General features: G+C 41.1%; 1 protein-coding gene across 3 annotated transcripts in view; it reads right to left on the bottom strand.

Annotated features, from left to right (window-relative positions):
• The window catches only part of FAF2 (Fas associated factor family member 2), a 77,753-nt gene extending 69,427 nt beyond the window's left edge, over positions 1–8,326 (bottom strand). The window contains exon 1 of one of the 3 annotated variants that reach the window (XR_015240732.1): positions 8,200–8,326. Coding sequence is in view for 1 of the 3 variants with exons in the window: in XM_025924494.2 (XP_025780279.1) it covers positions 8,200–8,262 (63 nt within the window). In the remaining 2 variants the exon portion in view is untranslated. Of the gene's footprint in view, positions 1–7,674; positions 8,180–8,199 lie in introns of those variants that run through there. The other 2 variants (XM_025924494.2, XM_086676986.1) reach the window with 2 other exon arrangements.
• Between the last annotated feature and the right edge of the window lie 17,668 nt (positions 8,327–25,994).

The raw sequence follows: 25,994 nt of genomic DNA, 5'->3' as shown, positions 1-25,994 counted from the left end.
TGTAAATGCTCAATAGATGTTTAAGTGACATTACTAACAAAAACACCTTCAAATCTCAAATTTTCTTATGTATTCTTGCTCTACAGATAATCTAAACAGTTTCAGGGCTTTAAATATTATCTACATGTAGATGATTTCCAAATTTGTATTGCTAGCCTAGATCATTCTCTTGCACTAAGTACTAATATATCCAGTTAGACATCTTCACTTAGATGTCTAATACAAACCTCAAACTTTACATAACCAAAACTGAGGTACTGAACTCACCCCACACCCAAATGTGCTCCTCCCATAGCCTTCCTTATCCCAGTTAATGACTCTTCCATTTCTAGTTACTTAGGTCAAAAATCTGAGATATCCTTAATTTCTCCCTCTCTCACTTAATATACAATCCCTTAGAAAATCATCCATTTTACCTTCAAAATATATTCCGAATCCAATTACTCCTCATGACTTCCTACTTCATCCTGGTCCAAGCAGTTATGCATCACTGCAAAAATCTCCTAATTGGTCTCCTTACTCCTCCCTTCTTTTTTAAAAAATTTTTTTAATGTTTTTATTTATTTTTGAAGGAGAGAGAGAGAAACAGAGCATAAGTGGGGGAGAAACAGAGAGAGGGAGACACGGAATCCGAAGCAGGCTCCTGGCTCTGAACTGTCAGCACAGAGCCTGACGCAGGGCTCAAACCCACGAACTGTGAGATCATGACCTGAGCCGAAGTCGGACGCCTAACTGACTGAGCCACCCAGGCACCCCATTACTCCTCCCTTCTCTTCCTTCAGGCTAACCTCAAGAAAACAGCTAGGGTAACCCTAATAAATCATAAATCCTGTCGTCACTACCTCTCATGCCTCACAAATCCTCTCATGTCTACCCAACTTGCTTCAGAGTTAAAGCCAAAATCCTTACAGTAGCCTCAAGGCCATCTGTGAACTAGCCCTGCCTTCAACTCTCTGACCCTAACTCCTACGATTTTCTTTCTTCTTCTTTTTTATTTTTTTAGAGAGATAGCACACAAGTGGGGAGAGGGCTGGAGGGGGAGGGAAGGAAAGAGGGGAAGAGAGAGAGAATACCCTAAACAGACCCCATGCTCAGCACAGTGTCTGATGCATCGAGCCTGGGATCACGACCTGAGCTGAAATCGACAGCCAGACGTTCAACTGAGCCACCTAGGCACCCCTCTCCTACTACTTTCTTCTTCCTTCTCTCAGCCACACTAGCCTCCTGGCCATTCCTGGACAAGGTCTCTTGAGGCCATGCCTTAGGACTCTTGTATGCCCTATTCCCTCTATCTGGAATCCAAATCCACATTTGTTTAGTACTTCCTCCAGATTTTCACACAATTAACACACTCCCAGTGAGGTCATCCCTTGATAATCCTTTTTTTTTTTTATTTTTTTTTAATGTTTATTATTGAGAGACAGAGAGGCACAGAGTGTGAGCAGGGGAGGGGACAAAGAGAGGGAGAGACACAGAATCCGAAACAGGCTCCAGGCTCTGAGCTATAAGCACAGAACCTGACTCGGGGCTCGAACTCACAAACTGTGAGATCATGACCTGAGCCGAAGTCGGTCGCCTAACCAACTGAACCACCCAGGTGCCCCGATAATCCTATTTAAAATTAAAACCCGGGGCACCTGGGTGGTTCATTTGGTTAAGCATCAGACTCTTGATATAGGCTCAGGAGTGATCTAAAGGTTGAGATCGTGCTGTGCTGAGTGTGGAGCCTGCCTATTCTCTCCCTCTTCCTCTGCCCTCCCCCTCTCAAAATAAATAAACTTAAAAAAAATTAAATTAAATGCCCTCCTCAAAATTCCCTATTTATTTCCCTCCACAGCATTTATAGCCACCTAACATACTATATATTTTATTTACTTTAACTCTTCTGTCTCCTCAACTAGAATGTGAGCTCCACAAGGGTAGGAATTATATTTAATTGTTGTATCCTGTGCCTAGATATTTAATCTAATTATATTTAACTGTTGTATACGTGCCTAGAACTATACTAATAAAAGTTGATTGAGAAATTTTATATACAAGGATATTCACTATAGCGTTAGTTGTATGAAACCAACCTGACTGTCCCCCAATGTTTTAAAACCAACAAAGTATAGGGGCGCCTGGGTGGCTCAGTGGGTTGGGCGTCCGAATTCAGCTCAGGTCATGATGTCACACTCTGTGAGTTCGAGCCCCACATCGGGCTCTGTGCTGACAGCTCAGAGCCTGGAGCCTGCTTCAGACTCTGTGTCTCCCCCTCTCTCTGCCCCTCCCCTGCTCATGCTCTGTCTCAAAAATAAAGACATTTAAAAAAAATTTTTTTTAAACCCACAAAGTATTAACCTTAATAATGTTTAACATTCAAGTGCTTAATATTTGCTTTAGATATATTAACATTTAATTACTGAAATAACCCCTATGAGGTAATACAGTAAGGGCATAGACAAGGAAACTAAGGCAGAAAGGTTAAGTAATTTGCCCAAGATCACAAAGCTAATACCTGGAGAAGCAGGATTCAAATTCAGATTGTTTTACTTCACAGCCAGTCTTCATGACAACCTACTATGCTGTGCTGACTTTCAAAACTATAATACGATCCTACCTCTATTAAGACAAAGACAGCAGACTCTCTTAACCAACGAGAATAGGTCACTTAAGGGTGGCTCAGTCGGTTAAGCGTCCATTTCGGCTCAGGTCATGATCTCACAGTTTGTGGATTCAAGCCCCACACCCAGCCCTGTGCCGACAGCTTGGAGCCTGGAACCTGCTTCAGATTCTGTGTCTCCCTCTCTCTCTGTCCCTCCCCTACTCATGCTGTTTCTATCTCTCTCAAAAAATAAACATTAAAAAATTTAAGTCATTTAAAGTGGGGAATAAAAATATTCCACACATTATTTTATTTCATTTAAAACATAAAGCACACACATTCATGCAGCAATCTTTTGACGAAAGCCTACCCTTTTCTTTAGGAAATGGGTACACTGGGGTGCCAGGATGGCTCAGTCGGTTATGCATCCAGCTTCGGCTCAGGTCATGATCTCATGGTTCGTGGGTTTGAGCCCCACATCCGGCTCTGTGCTGACAGCTCAGAGCCTAGAACCTGCTTCAGATTCTGTGTCTCCCTCTCTCTCTGCCCCTCCCCTGCTCGTGTTCTGTCTCTATCTCTCAAAAATAAACGTTTAAAAACAAAAAAGGGAAATGGGTCCACTGGCATTCTTTGGAGTCTTTCTAGCATAAATCATATCCACAGACATGGATTTAATTTCTTGGAGTGCAAGAACTCCAAACACTTGCCAAGCAGAAAGGGCACAATACTGAATCTCAGTGATTTTTCCCAGAGTTATCTGTATACCTGTTTTGCCCTCACCTAACTGAACAGCTGTTTTTCAGCAACTTGACCCTATAGACCTTCCCCAAAGCATTTAATTGTCAGGTAAAGTTTTCAGATAAAAACTCTTGCACTGATATTTTATTGGTTTCTGTATATTTTTATGACAAATATAACCAGCACACAATGGTACGGAAGCAAACACAATTGTTAAGAGTACAACTCAACTGATGAAAGCAGAAATACTTGGGACATATTACAGAGAACATGTTAGGAAATGGAAGCCATCTGTTCCAACTAAACAGTCAAGGGTAAGTTAGCGTATACATTAAGCATGTATATCTGTATATGGAGAAGAAAAAGTATACAAAGACACACAACAAACTGGGAATGAGGAGGGGGAATGAGATGAGATTTAATTACCCTTTTAAACAATTTTACATTGCTGACTTGCAAAAAGTATGCACTATTTGGGAGATTTTTTTAAAGTAAAAAACAAAAATCAATGTGAATTGGGGAACAGTATCCCTATTTTATAGATGAGGAAAGATTTAAAAAAGTAGGAACATGCCCTAGGTCACAGAACTCATTAGAAGCTAAACTGAACAGCTAGTTCAGGTTTGCCCAAGTTTCCAAGCTCATGGCTTTCCTACAATACCAAATTCCCTGGCAAAAAGTTCAAACAGCTCACTCTATGATTTTTTAAAAATACATGAACAAAGAGCATCATATTACTCTTTTTCCTTTAGGTAATAAAGAGTCAGATGAAGCCAACGAGAGATTTTCAAAATGAATTATAAGCTTGATTCTACAGCCCAGAGTTCAGGCTTAACTTTCTATAATTTAAAAGAACAAAGATCAACCCTAATATTCATTTAAAAGGACAGAAATTTCTTATTCCTGTACAAAAGCAGAAAAGGATAATTTCTTCTTCCACTGGACATGCATATAGCTCCTTTAATCCCTTCTCTCTGTCCAGGTCATCTTTCTCCAGGTGTTCAAACAGCAACCTAGAAGCAGTAAACCAAGGCACTAGAGGAGTCTGTTATATTTGGAATCTGTCCAGGTCATCTTTCTCCAGGTGTTCAAACAGCAACCTAGAAGCAGTAAACCAAGGCACTAGAGGAGTCTGTTATATTTGGAAATTTAGGGAAGTGGATTTCAATACCAGTAACCTTACCCATACCTGCATTAACTCTTACTAAAAAAAAAAAAAAAAAAAAAATTTAATGTTTATTTTATTTTTGAGAGAGAGAGAGACACACACACACAGAGCATGAGCAGAATCTGAAGCAGTCTCCAGGCTCCAAGCTGTCAGCACAGAGCCCGACGCTGGGCTCGAACTCACGAACCATGAGATCATGACCTGAGCCGAAGTGCTTAACCGAACAAGCCACACAAGTGCCCCTGCATTAACTCTTCTTAAAACCTATTCTCTTCCATTTGGAACAGCTTGAAACAAATGTGTGCTTTATTCATAGTCAATTGGCTCCAAAATAAACAGGAGAAAAGGATAACTAGAAAAATCTAAGAAAACATCAAACAGACTGAGAAGGATGATAAATACACCCTAGGGAGTTCAGTCAAAACACATGTCACAAAAAAAGTGAAATAGAGGAAACCTAAGATTTCTAAAATATTTTACTTTTGCTAATTTCAATATATCAAATGAAACAACATACTGAGAACCAGTTCCCAGCAGTACCACCCTTTTCTGTCCTAACTCCTATGGATATTCCAAGCACACGCTCCATACTGTTAGTGAAGCAAACCTGAAACCTAGTATTAGCCCATTCTCTAGTTGAAAAAACCTGTGATGGCTCCCTATGTATACAGATTAAAATTTAATTCTGCACAGCTTTGAAAGGCCTTCAAAATCTGGCTCTAATTCACCTTTCCAATCTTTTTTTTCACTTCCAGATTTCTAAATCCATCACAGCAACACTCCACACTATTCCATCTTCATGCATTGCTCAAGCCATTTCCTCAGCTTTGAGCATCTTTCTGCCTACCACCTGTTGAAATTCTATTCCTCCTTCAAAATTAGCAAAGTACAGTGGAAAGAGCCCAGCCTTGAAGTCCAGACCCAGACCAATTAGATTTCTAATTCCATCTCCACTATTTAATAGCTTAATGAACGTAAGCAAATACTTCAATAGATGTGTTTCCTCACCGAGGAGCAGCCATATCATCTATGGCACTTTACAAGAATTAAGCACAATAGTTATAAACTATCTCGCACCATGCCTAAGGCATAATAAATACAAAAAATGCTTAACTACTAAGTCATCCTCCTCTCTTCTCTCCCTCCCACCTCCATCAATGTTCCTAACCTTCCCCTAATTCCCACAGCACTTTGTTTATACCATATTGCACTATGAGCACTAATATACTGCAGGATACTCATTGTTCATGTATGTGTATATATATATGTATATGTATATGTGAGTGTGTATATGTGTATATATACACACACACACACAGCTCCTCCAATAGGTTATACAAAAGGTGGTAACAGGTATGAATTTCTAAATTTCCATTTACAAAACGAATGGGGGTTAATTCCTTACAAAGTTATTAAGAGATTTTAAAAAGTTAAGGTATGTTAAATACCTAGTATAATGCTTGGCACCTAGTTAAGTTTCAAAGAATGTTTAATGGCAATTGAATGATGAACCTGATCCAGGAACTGTTTAAGGAACACATAAATGCAAAATGCATTTGCCTTAGTAAATCCAATTTCATAAAGCAATCTTTTTTTTTTTTTTAAGTAAGTTCTACACCCAACATGGGGCTTGAACTCATGACCCTGAGATCAGGAATTGCAGGCTCTACTGACTGGGCCAGTCAGGGACCCCTCATAAAGCAATTTTAATGTAGCTTTAATCTACTACTCACCTCTTACTGATTTAAATGTCCAATGAAGACAAAATGGAGGTACCTATGTACTTTACCTCAGAAATACTACCACACATTCATGTCTTGCCACTATGAGACTAAGTACATCATGACATATAACTCAAATCACCTCATAACACTTAATCCGGGAGCTTACCCCTAAAGCGTTGTAAGGGATAAGTTACATGGTTACCTTCCTGCCCTCTACTAGGAAGAGGAAGCTGGTTGTCTGATGTTTATTCATTCTAATTTATATTGTCCTCAATTTCTTTAGTCAAATCTCCAATCAAATGTCAACTATTTCTTTTTTTTTTAATTTTTTTTTTAACGTTTATTTATTTTTGAGACAGAGAGAGACAGAGCATGAACAGGGGAGGAGCAGAGAGAGAGGGAGACACAGAATCTGAAACAGACTCCAGGCTCTGAGCTGTCAGCACAGAGCCGGACGCGGGGCTAGAACTCACAGACCGTGAGATCATGACCTGAGCCGAAGTCGGACGCTTAACCGACCAAGCCACCCAGGCGCCCCAAATGTCAACTATTTCTACAATAGTTTTCCATTATACACTTCCAACCCACTGCTCAATTTAAAGAAAACCCACTTCAAAATTAATTATAGTGAAATCTAATCAAAGAAATTACAAAAAAGTAGTAACTTTTTTTTTTTAAAAGACTTACTATCACAGCATTTGCATACCACTCTCGGCTGTACACAGGTGGTACAGCACACAAGAGATCAGAAACGGTTTTGGAAAGAGGGATCTGGCTTTAAATCTGACACCACCACTTACTGGCTGTGTAACTGAAGTATGTTACTTCTTAAACCCCATGGCTCATCTGCGATACAGGGATTGTTAACACCATGAATCTCACAGCGTTGTTGTCTTAAATGAGATCATGCATGCTATGCATGTGTTTAGCACAGTACTTACAACATCATGAGTACTCAATAAATGGTATTTGAACTAGCTGTGCATAAGCACTAAGGTTCTTGGTAAATATTGCTGAATTAATGAATGTTTAACCCATTTTCTATTCGGGAATAAGTGTACCACTAACTTTAATTCTATCCTAAGTTAAATAATGATTAATAGAAGCAATACCATTTAGCAACATTTCAGCTTACAAAGCCCTTCATATATCCATAAACTCATTTGATCTCCACAACATCCGTAGGGGGTAGACATTTTTAAGAGAAGTATTTTAGAAACAAGGAAACTGATATCCATTATAATGGTAATAAAGAGACAAGGTTACCCACCCTGGTGGGTACCCACCCAGATTCTCCAGGTCAGAGACAAGTGCTTAGTGCCAAAAGTTCTTAACACGACAACCACTAAAAGGAGGCAGATTTCTGCAAATTACCACCCACCTCAAGCACAGTCAATAACCGGAGTCCAGGAATAAGCCCAGGGTAATAAACCAAGTCAGAAGCCACTGATGACACTTACAATGTTGCATTGTTTCCTTACGTGATGTCCTCCCACACCTTTAGGGCACGGGGGCCAGGTCTGCCCCCTCCCCCACCAGAGCGCCCAGTACAGGACCAGGCACCCAAGAGGCCATCAATAAATATTTGCAGAAATAGCATGGGATGCTGGTAGGTTTTCCAGAGACCCGAAACGAGGCCAACTCCTTGGTGGGGATTAAGCATCTCGGTAGATCTAGAGTCGATGGGCGGAGAAGGTCCGACGGGTAGCCGGACTGGGAAAGATAGTTGAGGACAGGTGCCGCTAAGGGAAACCAGGGAAGCTGACCCGCTGAAGGGAGAGGAGAGGGCCGCAGCCCTGGCTGGAAGGCCGGGGACCGACAGAGGTTCGGGGCCGGGAGCAGCAGGGCAGTTGGCGTCTGGGGGGAGGGGGCCGCCGCTGGTCTGAGAAGAATCTCGGGCCCAATCTGAGGAGGTTTCTGGGCTCCTCTAGGGGCCCATTCCCCAGCCCGTGGCGGCATGTGCTGCACCGAGTACTCGCTGCTACCTGAAACTGCAGCAGCTTCTCTGTCTGCTCCTGGGTTAGATCCCGCTCCTCAGGCGCCGCCATTTTGCCGCCGCCTCTACGCTTCTGACCCGTCCGCACCGTCACCCGCCGGAAGTGACCTCAGTAGCAACCACGTCCGCTCTGAACGGGCCGCCGGCGCGCAACTGCGCCTGCGCCTACTGGCGCAGCGTGAGGGTACCCGTGGTGACAGTTCCTGCCGTCAGAGGGCGCCACTCTCGGGCCAATACCGAACGCTTCCGGAAATTGCCGAGGGACTGTCGGTACCAGTCGCCCTTACGATTTAGGCGGCGAACAGACCTGCCAAACGGAGACCCAAAGACTTCTGAATAGATCGCGAAGAGCCGAGAGGTACCGAGTGCTCCTCGAGAAGCTGCGGAAATTCCCGAACGCCAGTTGGCCGATTTCGCCTGCTTCTTAACCATCTTCCCACAGTCTCCAATATTCCTGAATATTTTTTAGGAGATTGTGCCGTTCGGAAATATCGGCTGTTTGATGTCTGATTGCTTCCTTTACATTTCCAAAAGCTCCTGAACATCTCTCGGGAGATTCCAAAAGTCTCTGGAATAGAGTGGTTGGGTATTTTCTGAAGCCGACTTGAGCTGGAAGTTGGGAAAAGCCTCAGCCACGTGAAAATCGTGGCTTCAAATTCGCTTCCTAGGATTGTTTGGATTTGGCTACCTGGGTCTTTGTTAATGGCGCTATCGCCAACCAGATGGCGACTCTGCTACCTGTCTCAGGCCCACTGGCCTGTCTTCCCTGTGATGAACAGAGGGAAGATCCTGGACTGGGATCGGGATACTTGAGCTCGGGATCTAGGGCCCACCTGGCAAAGTGCTGGACGTCCTTGGGCAAACCACCTCCCTTCTGGGCTCCATTCTGCCATTGGTGGAATGAGGTTCTCCCAAAGCCACTGACATAGCGCCTCAGCTCATTCTCCTTGGAGGCCGTCCCTCACCCTTTCCACTGTCTTATTTCTACTCTCCAATATCTGACTTCCTCTTCACTTTCCTTGCCCCTTCAAACCGCCACCTCTCTTTAGGCCTCTCTCTTTCATTTCCACCTTTTTCCTCCTGCCATCTGCCTCTGTTCACCCTCCAGAAGGCCTCCAGAAGGCAGAGGGGTCTGGGTCTGGTGTATGCTTTTCCACAGACTACCTGTGTGCCTAGGAAGTCACTCTACCTCACTGTGGAATCCCATGCCTACACACTTCTCAGAGTTGATCAGGCAAGACAGGACAGGAGGTGTTTTCAAAGCTGAAGTTCTGTGAGGAGTACTTTAAGGGACAGAAGGGCTCTATCTACTTCTTTCAAACCTGTATCTTGTAGGTCTTAACCAGGTCTACACAAACTGCCTAATAATACTTTGGAATTTTTCTTAGACCTTTAGGGTAAATTTGGAAACAGATGTGACTTGACATCAACCCAAAGCTCAAAGGAGACCTGGTATTATTCAACATCTCCTATAATGTTGGATCCAGCCAGACCAGATGAGGGATTGCAAAATCATACACTCTCCAGAGTTGTTGTGAAATTCTGACTTAAAATATAGTCCTTCAACAGACAAACTTTGTAGTTATATTAAACGCCATTGAATGTTCTTTTTTTTTTTTTTAATTTTCAACGTTTTTATTTATTTTTGGGACAGAGAGAGACAGAGCATGAACGGGGGAGGGGCAGAGAGAGAGGGAGACACAGAATCGGAAACAGGCTCCAGGCTCCAAGCCATCAGCCCAGAGCCTGACACGGGGCTCGAACTCATGGACCGCGAGATCGTGACCTGGCTGAAGCCGGACGCTTAACCAACTGCGCCACCCAGGCGCCCCAGAATGTTCTTCACTTCTTTAAAAAAAAACCCCATATATATATATATATATATATATATATATATATATATATACATATATATATATATACACACACACACACATATATACATATATATACATACATTTCTTGATCTACCTTTCTGTTTTCTTTGAATTAAGACATGGTTACAAGAAATGTTTTACTTTTTTTTTTAACTCCACCAGTAAGAATTTGCCTCAGTGTAGGGAATACAATATGGCAAGCTGGAGAGTCCATTCCCTGTCCTAAGGGGGTTTCTGCTTTTTAGTTGTAGCTGATGGTTTCCATGTAAGGCCAGTATTGCTAGAACTTGCCATTTCTTTTTATAGGTAATACCTTTATTTTATTTTTTTAGGTAAGCTCTACACCCAACTAGGTAGGGGCTTGAACTCATGACCATGAGAACTAGAGTCACATGCTCTGATTATTGAGCCTGTCTGTCCCCCAAGAGCTTACCATTTTTAAAAGAGCACCTACAAATTTGGAGCTGCATATGAAATCTCCCCATTTTAAAAAGGTAATAACTTACTCAGATTTTAAGAAAACTACCATGTCAACTATAATTGCAAGCCACATTCCAGCCTATGAACTGCCATTCTGCCCCTCTGACCTGGATAGAATCCTGATGGTCTCTGTTTGCCATGGGAGAACGTGGCCTTGGAAGAAACCTACGGTTTTTTTGATAAGTTCAAGGGGAAAAGTATGGAAAGTGTAATTAATTAATGGCTTGTCCTCTCCTTTAAGAACAGTTTTTCCCCCTGAACTTTATTCTTTTAGAGCAGTGCTGTCCAATCAAAATATAATGTGAGCCACATGTGTAATTTGAAATAGTTTATTAGCCATATTTAACACAAGTGAAATTATTTTTAGTAATGTATTTAAGCCAGTACATGCAAAATATTCTTTTTTTTTGTATTAAGTCTGCAAAATCTGATGTGGATTTTACACTACCCCACATCTCTATTTGCACTGGTCACATTTCAAGTATTCAGTTGCCACATGTGGATAGTGACTACTGTATTGGATAGTGAAGTTTTAGAACATTCTAAAGATCTTTTTAATAGATTTATTAATTATATTAGTCTACAGATTTTTAGGAATTCACCCAACAAATATTTATTGAGTGCTTATTCTGAGCCAGACTCTGGACTGGATGCTACAATGATAAAGAGGGTGTGGCTGCTGCCCTCTAAGAACACACAGTTTATTGGTAAAGTAAACAAATTTCATCACTCTTGGGAAGGATGTGTGTGTGTAGGCATGTGTGTGTGTGTGTGTATGGGTGTGATAGGTCTTTGAATCCCAGTTCTATGCCTATAACATACTAGGATTTGTGACTGAGAGCTATTTTAGAGAATTTAATGAATATATTTGTTTCTCTAATACTAATAATAGGGCTTTGTTTATGCCTTACCATTTTGTTCCTGATAAAGGACAAAATCTGTCCTGCCAAGTCATGGAAATCCTAGAACAAGCCTTCAATTTCTGAGTGCCTGGAACATAACATATTTTCTATCAGTTGGGGACACAGCATCTTGATTGCTGAGTAAAGCAGACCATTGATGTCAGCAACAGTTTTTTGTTTGTTTGGCCTCCTGCCCCACCAAATTAATGAGAAAGGTAAAACCTGCTCCCAGGCTTCTACTAGGAGTATTTGGACTGACAAAACAAATCAGGCTTGAAGGCAAAGTTTTGGCTTACATAAGTCACCAAGCACATCTCATGCTCTTCAGGGAGGCCTGAGTACAAACTGATGCCACCATTAACTGTGTGACTTTGGCAAGTTAACCTCCCTAAACCTCAGTTTGCTTATCTCTCAGCTGTAAACAAATAGTCCTTACCTCATCAGGTCATGGCAAGGATTAATTCAAAGGGGACATGTAAAGTCTATGACCTAATCATATCTACCTTGCATACTTGACAAGAGGATGGGATGGAATAATGGATTAAGAAAAGGCTTTGCCAAGGCACCCAAGTGGCTTAGTCACTTAAGCATCTGTCTCTTGATATCACCTCTGGTCTTGATCTTGGGGTCATGAGTTCAACCTCCATGTTGGGCTCCACTTTGGGTGTAAAGCCTACAAAATAAATTAATAAAAAATTTAAAAAATAAGGAAAGGCTTTTGTCAACGCTGAAGTTCTTTGCAGAAGTTAGCACTGTAGATTGATTCAACATGTGTTTGTTACTGTCTTACAGTTGTTAGTTCTTGGGATGACCTGACATCAGTAATCTCCTAGTCTGGCAAGAAATTAACTGCAATATCAAGTAGAAAGTGACAGAGACCCAAAAGTATGCAGTTGGTGGTAGACTGCATCAATGACATAGGTCCCCATCTTATCTCTCACCTGGGTCACTGTAATTACCTAGTAACTGGTCTCCTTGATTTTACTCTTATCCCTCTCCAATTCAGTCTCATCACAGTTACCAGAAAATCTTTTTTAAAAACTAAATCAGATCCTAACATTACCCAACTCAAAACCTGCTATTGGCTTCCCATTGTCCTTGGAATGGAATCCAAACTCCTTAATGTAGCCTACAAGGCCCTACCCAACTGGCCCCTACTGGTTCTCTGACCTCATTACTGGGAACTCATTACTTTCAAACCTCCACTTCATTATTCTCATTTATACCTCAGGGACTTTGCATTTGCAGTGCCCTCTGCCTGGAACACTCTCCTTGGGTCCTTATATGGCTGGCCCCTTTTGACATTTAGATCTCAGTACATGTGTGCTATATCCTCAATGAAGACCTAAGCATATTATGTTTTCTTCAAATCACTTATCACTAGATGCTGTTATCTTGTTTACCTGTTTATTTTTGTATTTCCCTACTCTGTGTTCCGTGAGGATAACAGAGGCCAAGTTGGCTTCAGCCACCAATCAGTCCTCAGTGATGAGAACTGTGCTGGGCACGAAGTACAGGGTCTGTAAATATTTGGCCCAGGCCACATCCTTAGAGCAGGGCCTAATGGACTGGGGTGGGGGTGGGAGGTTTATGAGAGTAAAGCCATGGAAACTAAATGGGAAATTAAGGTACCACCTGTAGGATATAGAGGGGTGATCTTTAATTAGAGCATCTCAAATCAAAAGATACAAGAAGGACCACATCAGTTTTGGGTGATGGGGGAAAAGAGTGCTGATGACAGGTGATCTTTAAAGCAGAGATATTTTATTGCTCATTTTAAAGCCCCATGCCCATAAAAAATTACATGATTTGTGAACTGCGAATGAGTTCAAACAACACCTCAGTTGGCAGAATGGGAAAGGGAGGAAAAGCAGGACACCTATTTACAGATGGTTTAAATAACCCAGATGCATTTAAATTGTCCCCACAATCTTAGGCTCTGATTCAGAAAGGAGGAGCATGTTTCTCAGAGGACAGAGTGTGGGTTCCACTGAACCGGGTGCTGCAGTTACCATCTGGACACCTTGGGGTCCTGATGGCTGTGAACTTAGAGATGGTGGAGCTACCATACTGGCCAGGTAACGCCTCTGATTACAATGAGGGGCCAGTGTTGCTGTTACACACAATGGAGGCAGGAGGAGTATGTCCAGTGCCCAGGGGATTCACTAGAACATCTCATGGTAGGTACTTCCATACCCAGTGATAATAGAAAGTAAGCAATTGTGGGGCGCCTGGGTGGCGCAGTCGGTTAAGCGTCCGACTTCAGCCAGGTCACGATCTCGCGGTCCGTGAGTTCGAGCCCCGCGTCGGGCTCTGGGCTGATGGCTCGGAGCCTGGAGCCTGTTTCCGATCCTGTGTCTCCCTCTCTCTCTGCCCCTCCCCCGTTCATGCTCTGTCTCTCTCTGTCCCAAAAATAAATAAACGTTGAAAAAAAAATTTTTAAATAAAAAGAAAGTAAGCAATTGTAACAGCTACAACTTGACAAGGGAAAGGCACCTAACGGCTCAGACCCTTCAGAAATGAAAGTCTGGGTTGAGTCCACTGGAGAGCAATCCGGCCAGCTGAAGTATAAGCCAAGAGTGAGGGAATCTAGAATGAGTAATGGAGGAAAAAGATGCTATGATTATCACTTACAGGCTTGAGACCAGCTGCAGCTTCAGAGAACTGTAGCTTATCTCCCTAACGTACTTGCCTTCGGTCTTTACAGAGACTCTGGCTGTAAAAGAGGGACTTTTGTAAGTGATTGGATTTGCACCGTCTTGGAAGGAGTGAAGGCATTTTGTCCCCACAATGGCAGAGAACCCATATTATAGTGTGGGACTGGACATGATGAGGGGAAGGAGCAGCACTGACCGGTACAGGGAGGGTTACTGTGTCGAACTTCATAGGTTTTACCTCAGAACTTTGAACTCTCATCTATCTCCAAGGCTCTTGGCCTTTTGTTTCTCTTTAGCCACTTCTGTGGTGACCAACGCTATGTGGATTCTATCCAGCCAACACCCTGGTGACCATCTTACTCAGACACAATCCCACGGCCCCTCACCCCACACATGCACCACAAGCATCCTGCCTCCTATCCAAAGCCCGCCTATTCCTAGTGAAGCATGAAACACCATAGGCCAGCACAATGCCCATACATGCATAACTCAGAAGTGCAAAGGAATGGAGCAAAACCCTGACAAATAAGATATGGGATCCACCAAATAAAAGCCCGTTTCCGGGGAGCCTGGGTGGCTCAGTTGGTTAAGCGTCCAACTTCAGCTCAGGTCATGATCTTGCGGTTCATGAGTTCAAGCCCCACGTCAGGCTCTGCGCTCACAGCTCAGAATCTGGATCCTGCTTTGGACTCTGTGTCTCCCTCTCTCTCTGTTCCTCCCCCACTTGCACTCTGTCTCGCTGTTCCTCTCTCTCTCAAAAATAAAGAAAGAATAAAAAAAAATTTTAAGGCCCATTTCCTGCCCTATGTTGAGCTATTCTGAGACGCAATCGTTCATATGCTTTCTCTGAGGACAAACCCCATGAATGGAACAACACACTTGCTACCAAGCAGCAGCCAGGCCCTTGTATTTGCCCTCCATCTTTCCCTGCCCCACTCCCCTGTTCTGTCATGCCGTGTTCCCTGGGATTGCACTGCCTGGTGAAGTACAAACAAGTAAGCTTTTGATTCAGGGAGGCCATGTTTTCTATGCAACCTGGGCTATGAGACTGTGTATCAAGTTGGTGGCTCAACTACAGAGAAAAGAACAATTTCAAGTGAATTTAAATCACAGTAATTTGCCTATATATTCCTTATAGGTTGGGTTCTAAGAACAGAAAGAATAGTGAAGAAACCTTAAATGATACTCAGTAATTATAGTGTCGATAATAATATATTTTTTAAGATTTTATTTTTTTAAGTAATCTCCACACCCAGCATGGGGCTCAAACTCACAACCCTAAGATCAAGAACTGCATGCTCTACCAAATGAGATAGCGAGGCACCCCTCAGTAATAATATTGATGTTGTTATTTAAAAGATTTTTCAGTGAAAGGGAAAATACATCTAAATTAGAAGAGATTAAAAGAAAATATTAAATTTGAATTAGAAATTATTTGGGGTGCCTGGAATGGCTCAGTAGGTAGAGTTTGTGACTCTTGATCTCAGAGTTGTGGGTTTGAGCACATTGGGTGCAGAGATTACTTAAAAATAAAATCTTCAGGGGCGCCTGGGTGGCGCAGTCGGTTGAGCGTCCGACTTCGGCCAGGTCACGATCTCGCGGTCCGTGGGTTCGAGCCCCGCGTCAGGCTCTGGGCTGATGGCTCAGAGCCTGGAGCCTGCTTCAGATTCTGTCTCCCTCTCTCTCTGCCCCTCCCCCGTTCATGCTCTGTCTCTCTCTGTCCCAAAAATAAATAAACGTTGAAAAAAAAATTTTTTTTTTAAATAAAATAAATAAATAAAATCTTCAGAAGTACCTGGGTGGCTCAGTCAGTTAAGCATCCAAATCTTGATTTTGGCTCAGGTCATGATCTTGTCGTTCATGAGTTCGAGCCCCACATCGGGCTCTGCACTGACAGTGAAGAGCCTGCTTGAAATTCTCTATCTCTCTCTCTCTCTCTCCACCTCTCCCCTGTACTCTCTCTCTCTTTCTCAAAATAAATAAATAAACTTAAAAAAAATAAAAAAAATAAAATCTTTAGGGGCACCTGGCTAGCTCAGTTGTTTGAACATCCAGTTCTTGATTTCAGCTCAGGTCATGATCCCAAGATCGTGGGATTGAGCCCCACATTGGGCTCCGTGCTGAGCATGGAGCCTGCCTAAGATTCTCTTTCTTTCTTTCCTTCTGCCCCTCTCCCTCCCTCTCTCTCTCTCTCTCTCAAAAAAAAAAAAATTTAAATTAAATTAAATACATAAAATCTTAAAAAAAGAAATATTAGTAAGAACACAATGCATTTTTCTCTTTAAAAAAGAAAATGTATTTCCTAGTTCTGTTGACCAAAGAGATCTGTAAGAAGTACTTAACTACTGACGGGCCCAGACAATGGTTTCTGCATATCATTTCCCACTAGAAGTTTGTAGAACCCTTTGAAGAAATGACTGATTCAAGTCTGGGACAGGAAATTTACAGAATGAGCCAGGAATACCTTGCTGTACCAAAAAGCAAAGAAGGTATCAAATTATTACAAGGGCCCAAAGATGGGAAAATTTAAGCATCAAAAAGTCCAGGTATCAGATATGTTTATTATCTTTATTGTCTTGAGAGTTTCTTAAATGAACACACATGTCAAAATTTATCAACTTGGAAACTTTACATATGTGAAGTTTATTGAATGTCAATCATACCTAAATAAAGGTATCTACTTAAAAAGTATAATGCCTACAATAAGTTGGAACACATCAAATATCTATAAATACAGGAGTTCATTGTGATCCCTCCCCCCCAAAAATAAGCAACCAACCCAACAACAACAGCAACTCACAACCAAATAGCTCATTAATCACTTTTGGAGACTGTCAGCATATCAACTCATTTTTTTTCCTGAAAGCTGGCAATTAAGAGAAGTAATCAAGCATTTACTTGTCCTCTATGAACTCTACCTCTAGGTAACCAAACTGATAATGAGTGAAAATTCTTTAAAAATTTCCAGCTAATGACAAAATTTTCCAGGTGAAAATTTCCACCTTACACCTGTCATAATAGCTAAAATTAAAAAAAAATACACACCAACAAGAAATACAAGTGTTGGTGAGAATGTGGAGAAAAAAGAACTCTCTTGCACTGTTGGTGGGAATCCAACCTGGTGCATCCGCTGTGGAAAATAGTATGCAGTTTCCTCAAAAAGTTAAAAATAAAACTATCCTACAATCCAGTTGCTGCTGTTGTTGGGTTGTTTTTTGTTGTGGGTTTTTTTTTGGTATCATAATGAACCCCTATATTTATACATATTCAATATGCTTCAATTCATTGTAGGCATTATACTTTTTAAGTACATACCTTTATTTAGGTATAACTGACATGCACTAAACTTCACATGTGTAAACCCAGTAATCACACTGCTGGGTATCTACCTTCAAAATACAAAAACATTAATTCAAAGTGATACATACACCCCTATGTTTATAGCAGCATTATTTACAATAGCCAAATTATGGAAGCAGCCCAAGTGTCCATCGGCAGATGAATGGATAAAGAAGATGTGGCATATATATATGCCATTATATATGCATATATATACTCAGTCATAAAATGGAATATTACTCAGCTATAAAAAAAGAGTGAAATCTTGTCATGTGCAATGACATGGATGCATCTAGACAGTGTAATGCTAAGCAAAATAAGTCAGTCAGAGAAAGACACCACATGATTCCACTCCTATGTGGAATTTAAGAAACAAAACAAACGAGCAAAGGGAAAAAAGAGAGAGCGGGAGAGACAAACCAAGAAATAGACTCTCAACTATAGAGAACAAACGGATGGTTACCAGAGGGGAGGTGGCTGGGGGGATGGGTAAAAGAGACGACAGGGTTTAAAGAGTGTACCCATCATGATGAGCACTGGGTGAGGTATGGAATTGTTGAATCACTAGATTACACACGTGAAACTAATCCAACGCTGTATGTTAACTACATTGGAATTAAAATAAAAACTTAATAAAAATTTTCCAGCTAGTACAGAGATACTGAGAGAAATAAGACTGCCACAATTTTTAAACCTCAAATAAAATAATTGACTTAGATGAAGATCACAAAGGTTGCTAAAACCTGGGGTGAAAAGCTGATCTGGAACTTTATTATTGATGGATCAGGCTGACAACACCTAAATCTGCTGATCAATTTTTTTTTAACGTTTATTTGTTATTGAGAACGAGAGAGAGAGAGACACAGATCATGAGCAGGGGAGGGGCCAAGAGATGGAGAGACACAGAATCTGAAGCAGGCTCCAGGCTCTGAGATGTCAGCACAGGGCCCGACGTGGGGCTCCAACCCACAAACTGTGAGCTCATGGCCTGAGACAAAGTCGGACACTTAACCGACTGAGCCACCCAGGCGCCCCAATTTTAATGTCACTAAGGGCAACTAAACATGACATGATGCAAGTGAATTTCCCAACATTATATATGAAATAGCCTTAAAAAAAAATTCATGGCGAATCTGATCAAGCCTCTAAATCAGGGTTTCAACTTGGGCATTAGTGACATTTTAAGTTGGATAATTCTATTTTTGTGAAGGCTGTTCTGTGCATTGTAAGATGTCTAGCACATTCCTGGCTTCTACCCATGATGTTAGTAGCACCTATGCAAGTTGTGACAATAAGAAAGGTCTCTGGATATTGCCATATGGTCCCTCGGTTGGGAGGAGTGGAAATTGACCTCAGTTGAAGTGGGACTATATTTGGGGGCAGTAAAGAAGCTGAAAGTCAGGAGAATAAGAAAGGCAGTTGTAAATCTTAGAGAAGAAAATGTCAACTCAGTGCTCAGGTATAAGGAGAGAGTTCCAGCACAGGCAGATGCTTTAGTTGGACATCCCTGCAGCCTTCATGTGGCCTTTGAGGGCCTGAATTTTCTAGGCAGAAACAGACAATTCAGAAACAAAGACAGATGCCATAGGAAAATTGTGAAATTCCAAGATCAGCAACTGTGGTGGAGAAATTCACCTTCTCTGCCCCCCTGGGATCCTGTGCCCCATCTAGCACCAGCCAGGATGCACCAAGGGTGCCAGGATCTCAGAATGCTCTCTCCATCTTTGGGAATGTGTGTTTCATTGTCAACCAGAAAGTCTTCCACTAACCCCTTTGGAGAAGAAAACTTTGCTCAAAAAAATGTCTCTGTCTAGTTTCGGCAACTCCATTAACTCCCACAGAAGCACATCCTCTAATGACAATTAACTCTTCCTTTAATAAGCAATGATATTAATCCTCTATGGACACATTTGTTTTTTTCTTTAAAAAAAAAAAAGACTTAAGAGATGTCTACTTTTCTACACTGACCATGAAGGAGTATTAGGATTCAAAATTACTCTCCCACTGTAAATAACTTAAAAACTGGACAAAATATGTGCTAGCATTGTTTTTAGATATTGACAAGAGAGCACAGAACTGTGATCCCTGGAAGATGAGAAACAAACAAGTTAAGCCCTATGATTTTCACACTTTCTACCTAAAGGAATTTCTAAACTGCTGAGTAGGAAAGGGGAACTCAAACAGAGCCCGTTGGTCTCAAGAGTCAAGGGGACAGAGATAAGAGTTTGGGGAGGTTGAAGTAGCTAGGATTTATAGGGCACAGTACTGGAAAGGAGGGAGATAGGTAGAGAAAGTATTCCAGAAATATGCAGAGAAGTTGGCCTTGAATCTTTAGCTAAATACCAATCTGCTTGTGATGATGTGATCTTATATGTAAAAAACCCTAAAGTTACACACACACACACACACACACACACACTGTTAGAACTAATAAATGAATTCAACAAAGTAGCAGGATACAAAGTCAACACACAAGTTTCAGTTGTATTTCTTTACACTAACAATGAACAATCTGAAAAAGAAATTAAGAAAACAGTTCCACTTATAACAGCATCAAAAAGAATAAAATACCTGGGAATTAACTTAACCAAGAAAGTGAAAGACTTGTACAATGAAAAATACAAAACATTGCTGGGGCGCCTGGGTGTCTGAGTTGGTTAAGCATCCAACTCTTGATTTAAGCTCAGGTCATGATCTCAAGGCTTCGTGGGGTATTTGTGATATTAATATTGTTAAAATTTTTTAAAATTTTGAGAGAGACCAAAACAGCCTGAGTGGGGCAGGGGCAGAGAGAGAGAATCCCAAGCAGGCTCTGTGCTGCCAGCACAGAACCCTACGCAGGGCTCAAACTCAGGAAACCTCGAGATCATGACCTGGGCTGAAACCAAGCGTCGGACATTTAACTGACTGAGCCACCCCCTCACGCTGATTTGAAGCCTGGCAACTTGGGCCCAATTTACAGGGCACTAAGTATATAACTGGAAAAGAAAAGAGTGAAGGTGCCTCATTTCAAAACTGAATTCCAGGATCTAAGTCAGACAAAATCAACCCACATTTCTGCTAAGGGTTTATTCAAAGAGGTGAACTACTGCTCTCTGGCAGCTAGCCAGCCAAGTTGGCCTATTGCCCTGGGTACTGAACACAGCTTTGTTTCTGGATTTAGGGTCAGGCTTATTTTCCAATTGTTAGGCACGACTGTGAGTGCGTGGGAGACTGTGGACTCCAAGGTGCCTTTGCCAGGTAGCCAAGCCATTTAAACCAGTGAATCCGTGTTCACCTAGTCCTTCCACCTTTGCCTCATCTCTGCAGGTGCTCTACAGGTTTGCACTAATTCACAGCTCTCCACCTTCCTCCTTCCCTCTCCGGGGTGACCAGACAACTCCTGGTGGTCATTGCTTCCCAGGAGAAGTGAGGATAAAGTTGGAAAAACTCAACCAGATCTAGAGCAGAGTGCCAAAACACAGTTGGGGGAGGCTTCAGCGAGCCAGAAAGGGAAAATCACTTTAAACATAAAGTCACATTTAATGGATGGCGAAAGATACCAGGCAAGCACTGATCATAAGCAAGCTGGAATGGCTATATTAATATCAGACCAAACAGATTTCAGAATAAGGAGTATTACCAACAACAAGAAAGATCTTATCATCACAGTAAAGGATTAAATTTACGAGAAGATCTTACAATCCGAACTGTATATGTACCTAATAACAGTCTCAAAATACTGAGAAAGCAAAAATTGGTAGAACTGAAAGGAGGAAAAGACAAATCCACAATTAACGTTGGCCATTCCTTCTCTCTCAGTAATCAATAGAACAACTATAAAGCAAATCAGTAGGGATACAGAAGACAAACACTACCCACCACCTTGACTTAAATAATATAAAATACTGCACCTCAAAAGTGCAGAATACATATTTTTTTAAAGCACACATGATAGACTCTATGCTGGGTCATAAAACAAGCCTCATAAAACCTCAAATTATTAAAATTATGTAAAATATATGCACTGTAAAGCTCTCAAATATTTGTAAATTAAACAACACACTTCTAAATGACTAAGTCAAAGAAAAATTCATCATGGAAATTAAAACTTACTTTCACTTAAATTAAAATTAAAATATTTCAATTAAAATACATATATCTAAGTTTGTGAGATGCACCTGCAGTTTGACAGTTTTAGCATTCATGTTTGAGTCTACGATCCATTTCAAGATAGTTTACGTGTGCAACGTGAGATGAGGATTGAAGTTCATTTTTTTCTATATGATATCCACTTGTTCAAGTTTTATAGGTCACCAATAAGAAAACAGTCCAGAGGCGCCTGGGTGGCTCAGTCAGTTAAGCAACTGACTTCAGGTCATGATCTCGCATTCTGTGGGTTTGAGCCCCGCGTCGTGCTCTGTGCTGCCAGCTCAGAGCCTGGAGTCCACTTTGAATTCTGTGTCTCCCTCTCTCTCTGCTCCTCCCCCACTTGCAGTCTGTCTCTCAAAAATAAATAAACATTAAAAAATATTTTAAAAAAAACTATGTAAATTATATGTCACTTCTCAAACTTTCACCTATTCATTCATTATAGCATCTATCGATTTTTGCATGATTCAGGTATTGTGATAGTTGCCAAATGATAATTTCCTAGCATTGTCATTCCTTATACATTTATTAGTTGGCTTTCTACTACAAAGAAAACGTTTGTTTGTTTCAGTCTACATGGGTTCACAGACTCTTATTTTATCCCATGGACTGTGATACTTTGCTATCATTATTTCTTTTAGTGCTCAAATGGTCCAAGATTGGATCAGTGGGAGCCCCTTCAAGCTGGCTCCTAGTTTTTATCTCCTCATCATCTTTCTTACTTTCTGGCACAACAAAATGTTCTAGGCTTAAGAATAAGCCATTTCTAGGGGTGCCTGGGTGGCTCAGTCGGTAAGCGTCTGACTTCAGCTCAGGTCATGATCTCGTGGTTTGTGAGTTCGAGCCCTGCATTGGGCTCTAGGCTGACAGCTCAGAGCCTGGAGTCAGCTTCGGATTCTGTGTCTCCCTCTCTCTCTGCTCCTCCCCCACTCACACTCTGTCTCTCTCTCAAAAATAAATAAACATTAAAAAAAAAAAAAGAATAAGCCATTTCTAGGGATGCCTGGATGGCTCAATTGGTTAAACATACAACTCTTGATTTTAGCTTAGGTCACGATCTCACAGTTCATGAGTTCAAGCTCCGCATCAGGCTCCACACTGACAGTGCGGAGCCTGCTTGGGATTCTCTCTCTCCTTCTTTCTCTGCCTCTCCCATGCTCCCTCTCTCTCTCAGAATAAATAAACTTAAAAAATATTTATTTAAAAAAAAAAAGAGGGGCGCCTGGGTGGCTCAGTCGGTTAAGCGTCCGACTTCAGCTCAGGTCACGATCTCGCGATCCGTGAGTTCGAGCCCCGTGTCGGGCTCTGGGCTGATGGCTCAGAGCCTGGAGCCTGCTTCCGGTTCTGTGTCTTCCTCTCTCTCTGCCCCTCCCCCGTTCATGCTCTGTCTCTCTCTGTTTCAAAAATAAATAAACGTTAAAAAAAAAATTAAAAAAAAAAAAGAAGCCATCTCAACAAGTACTCCTGGTACCTTTGAGTGGAAGATGAAGAAACCAAGATTTGTGTGCCAGGTTTGATCATCATAATGGCTACAATTTCTTCTCCTCCTCCACCTTCATCTTTATCTTCTTTTTTACACAACCACAGAACGATTATAACATCAAAAAAGTTTCTCCCCAAATTCCTCAATGTCAGCTGTTTGCTAGTGGGTATTTCAATTTTCCCAATTGTCCCATGAGTATCTTTTCATTGTGCGTTTGCTCACTTAGGATCCAAACAAGGTCAACACATTGCAAATATGTACAGCACATGTACAAATGTGGAAGTGATAACAAAGTACAATAATGAAATTTTAATTGTTTAACGTAGTAAATGCCACGGGGCCCATCCCCCAGACTCAATACTTATCAGCATTTGGCCAAACTTGTTTCATCCACACCCCTTCCACTGTCCTGTGCTTTAATTCTTTTTAAAGCAAAGTTCACATGTCTTATCAATCCATCCATAAGTACTTCTCTAAAAGAGAAGGAATTCTTTTCTCTCTTTCAATAGACCCACAATATGGTTATTACAGCTTAAAAAAATTTAACAATATCAATATCAGCAAAAAATCCAGTCAATAGTCAAATTTTCATGATTGCCTTATAAATTTTTTTGCAGTTGGCTTGTTAGAATCAGGATCCAAACAATGCCTCCACGTTGCATTTATTTATGCTTAAGTCTGTTTGAAAAATCAATTTTATGAGGTCAAATTTATAATTGATAAAGTACATCCGGGTTAAGTGTACAACTCCCTGAGTTTTGACAGATATGTATACCTATGTAACTACCAGCACACTCCAGATATGAAACATATCCGTTACCCTAAAAAATGCTCTTGTGCCCCTTCTCAGTCAATTTACAACCCCTTGCCCAGGCAGCTACTGCCTTCTGTTACCACAGATTACTTTTTAAAAAAAAAAAATATTTATTTATTTTTGGCAGAGCGCAAGTAGGGGAGGTGGATTTTTGGACGCTCAACTGACTGAGCCACACAGGCACCCCAAAATTTGCATCGTCTTAATATACCTATCCACAGGATCTTTATTAATTATAAAAGGAAAAACAGTTTTGCAGTGGAGAAACCTGACAGATACTACCTTAACCAAATGATCAATGTTAATATCACCAGTACCTGGACAAAAGCCCATAATGTGCTTCCTGATATGATGCACTGAGAAGTCAGCATCACATCCACGCTAATCCTGCCAAAAATGTTGAAGCTGACTCTAACCATGAAGAAACATAAGACAACTCAAGTTGAAGGACCAAATAACTGGCTAGTAATCTTCAAGACATCAGTGTCATGAAAGGCAAAGAGAGGAACTGTTCCAGATTAAAATAGATCAAACAGATAACAATGCAATGCATAATCTGAGATTTTCTTTTCCTCTATTATCGAGGCATTTGGTAAAATCTAAGTTATGTCAATTAGATAATGGTATTATATCAATATTAATATCTAGATTTTTATAACTATAATGTGGTTATGTAAATAGATGTCCTTATTTTTAGGAAAACAATGAAATATTTAGGGATAAAGGGGGCATCAGCTCTGCGATTTACTCTCCAACAGTAGGGGGAAGCAAAAAGGATAAAGGCAATGTGATGAAATGTTATCATTTGGGGAATCTTGATGAGAGGCAGGTGGGAATTATTTACAACTTTCCGTAAGTCTGAAATTATGTCAAACTAAAAAGTTGGAAAAAGGGGGGAAAAAGCCTTGAAATTCAAACCAACCAATCCAAACAAAACAAAAAAGAAATTATTCGTGGGAATGTAAAATGCTGCAACTGCTATGGAAACCATTATGGCAGTTCCTTAAAAAATTAAAATCGGGGTACCTGGCTGGCTCAGTCAGCAGAGGATGTGATTCTTGATCTATTCTTATGTTCACTTGAAAATTTCTCTTAAAAAAGTTTTAAGAATTTCTCCACTTTAGACTTCATAAATTGAAATTTAGATTCTGTGAGATTGCCTCATATGTTTACTCAACTTTATTGATTTCTTTTGACTTTTATTGAGTTTCACAATTGAGTGGAGAATTAGAAAAGTAGGGCTGTCTTAAAAAGTCTACAAAGATGTGCATGGGGGCATCAAGGTACCGGGAATCTCCAGCACATAAAAATGCTACATGGTTCAAAATATGACTTTAGTAATGATTTTGGGGACGCTTGTTTGGCTCAGTAGGTTAAGCGTCTGTTTTCAGCTCAGGTCATGATCTCACAGTTCATGGGACCGAGCCCCGGGGTGCGTAGGCTGCTTGGGATTCTCTCTCTCCCTCTCTCTCTCTGCCCCTCCTCCCCGCTCTCAAAATACATAAACTTTTTTTTTAAGAAGGACAGGGAAAAAAGTCTTAAAAATAATGATTTTTAATATTAATGTAGAACAAGGAAGAGTAAGGTACAAGATTATTCTGTTGCAGAATAATCTAGACCAGTAACTTGTGTAACTGTAAGCATGGAGCTAAAGGCTGCTGGCGGCTAAATTAGGAGGCTCAAGAAGGAAGGAGGAAGCTCTGCCTTGGATTTTGCACATGAATATGCTATGTAGTGTTGCCTACATTACTGACTGAGGTCTCTAGGAATCAAATAAGAATAGCCTGCTGAGGTCACAATGGACACAATGTCCATAGCTCTCCTCTAGCCACAAAACCTGCAGTGGACATTTATGGCTGGTTTGTTAAACTAGCAAACTTTCTAGGTCTTCACAGCACCTGAGCCTGGGGTTAGGGGAACAAGAGACATATGACAGCAGAGTAGTGTGCTTGGATTGGGTTGTGCAGGAATTTAAGTTTTTTTCTTTTTTACACTCCTTATAAACAGCTATATTCTCATTATACGATTGAGGCCTACATCGAAATATTACTGAGCGAGAGAGAAATTCCCCTTCACCCTAACTCTGCTTCTACTCGCCACC

Source organism: Puma concolor, chromosome A1 (genome assembly GCF_028749965.1).
Source record: "Puma concolor isolate L17-30 chromosome A1, mPumCon1.1.hap2, whole genome shotgun sequence".
Classification (NCBI taxonomy): domain Eukaryota; kingdom Metazoa; phylum Chordata; class Mammalia; order Carnivora; family Felidae; genus Puma; species Puma concolor.
The sequence above is the reverse complement of the archived record's forward strand: the minus strand, read 5'-3'. Positions and strand labels throughout refer to the sequence as shown.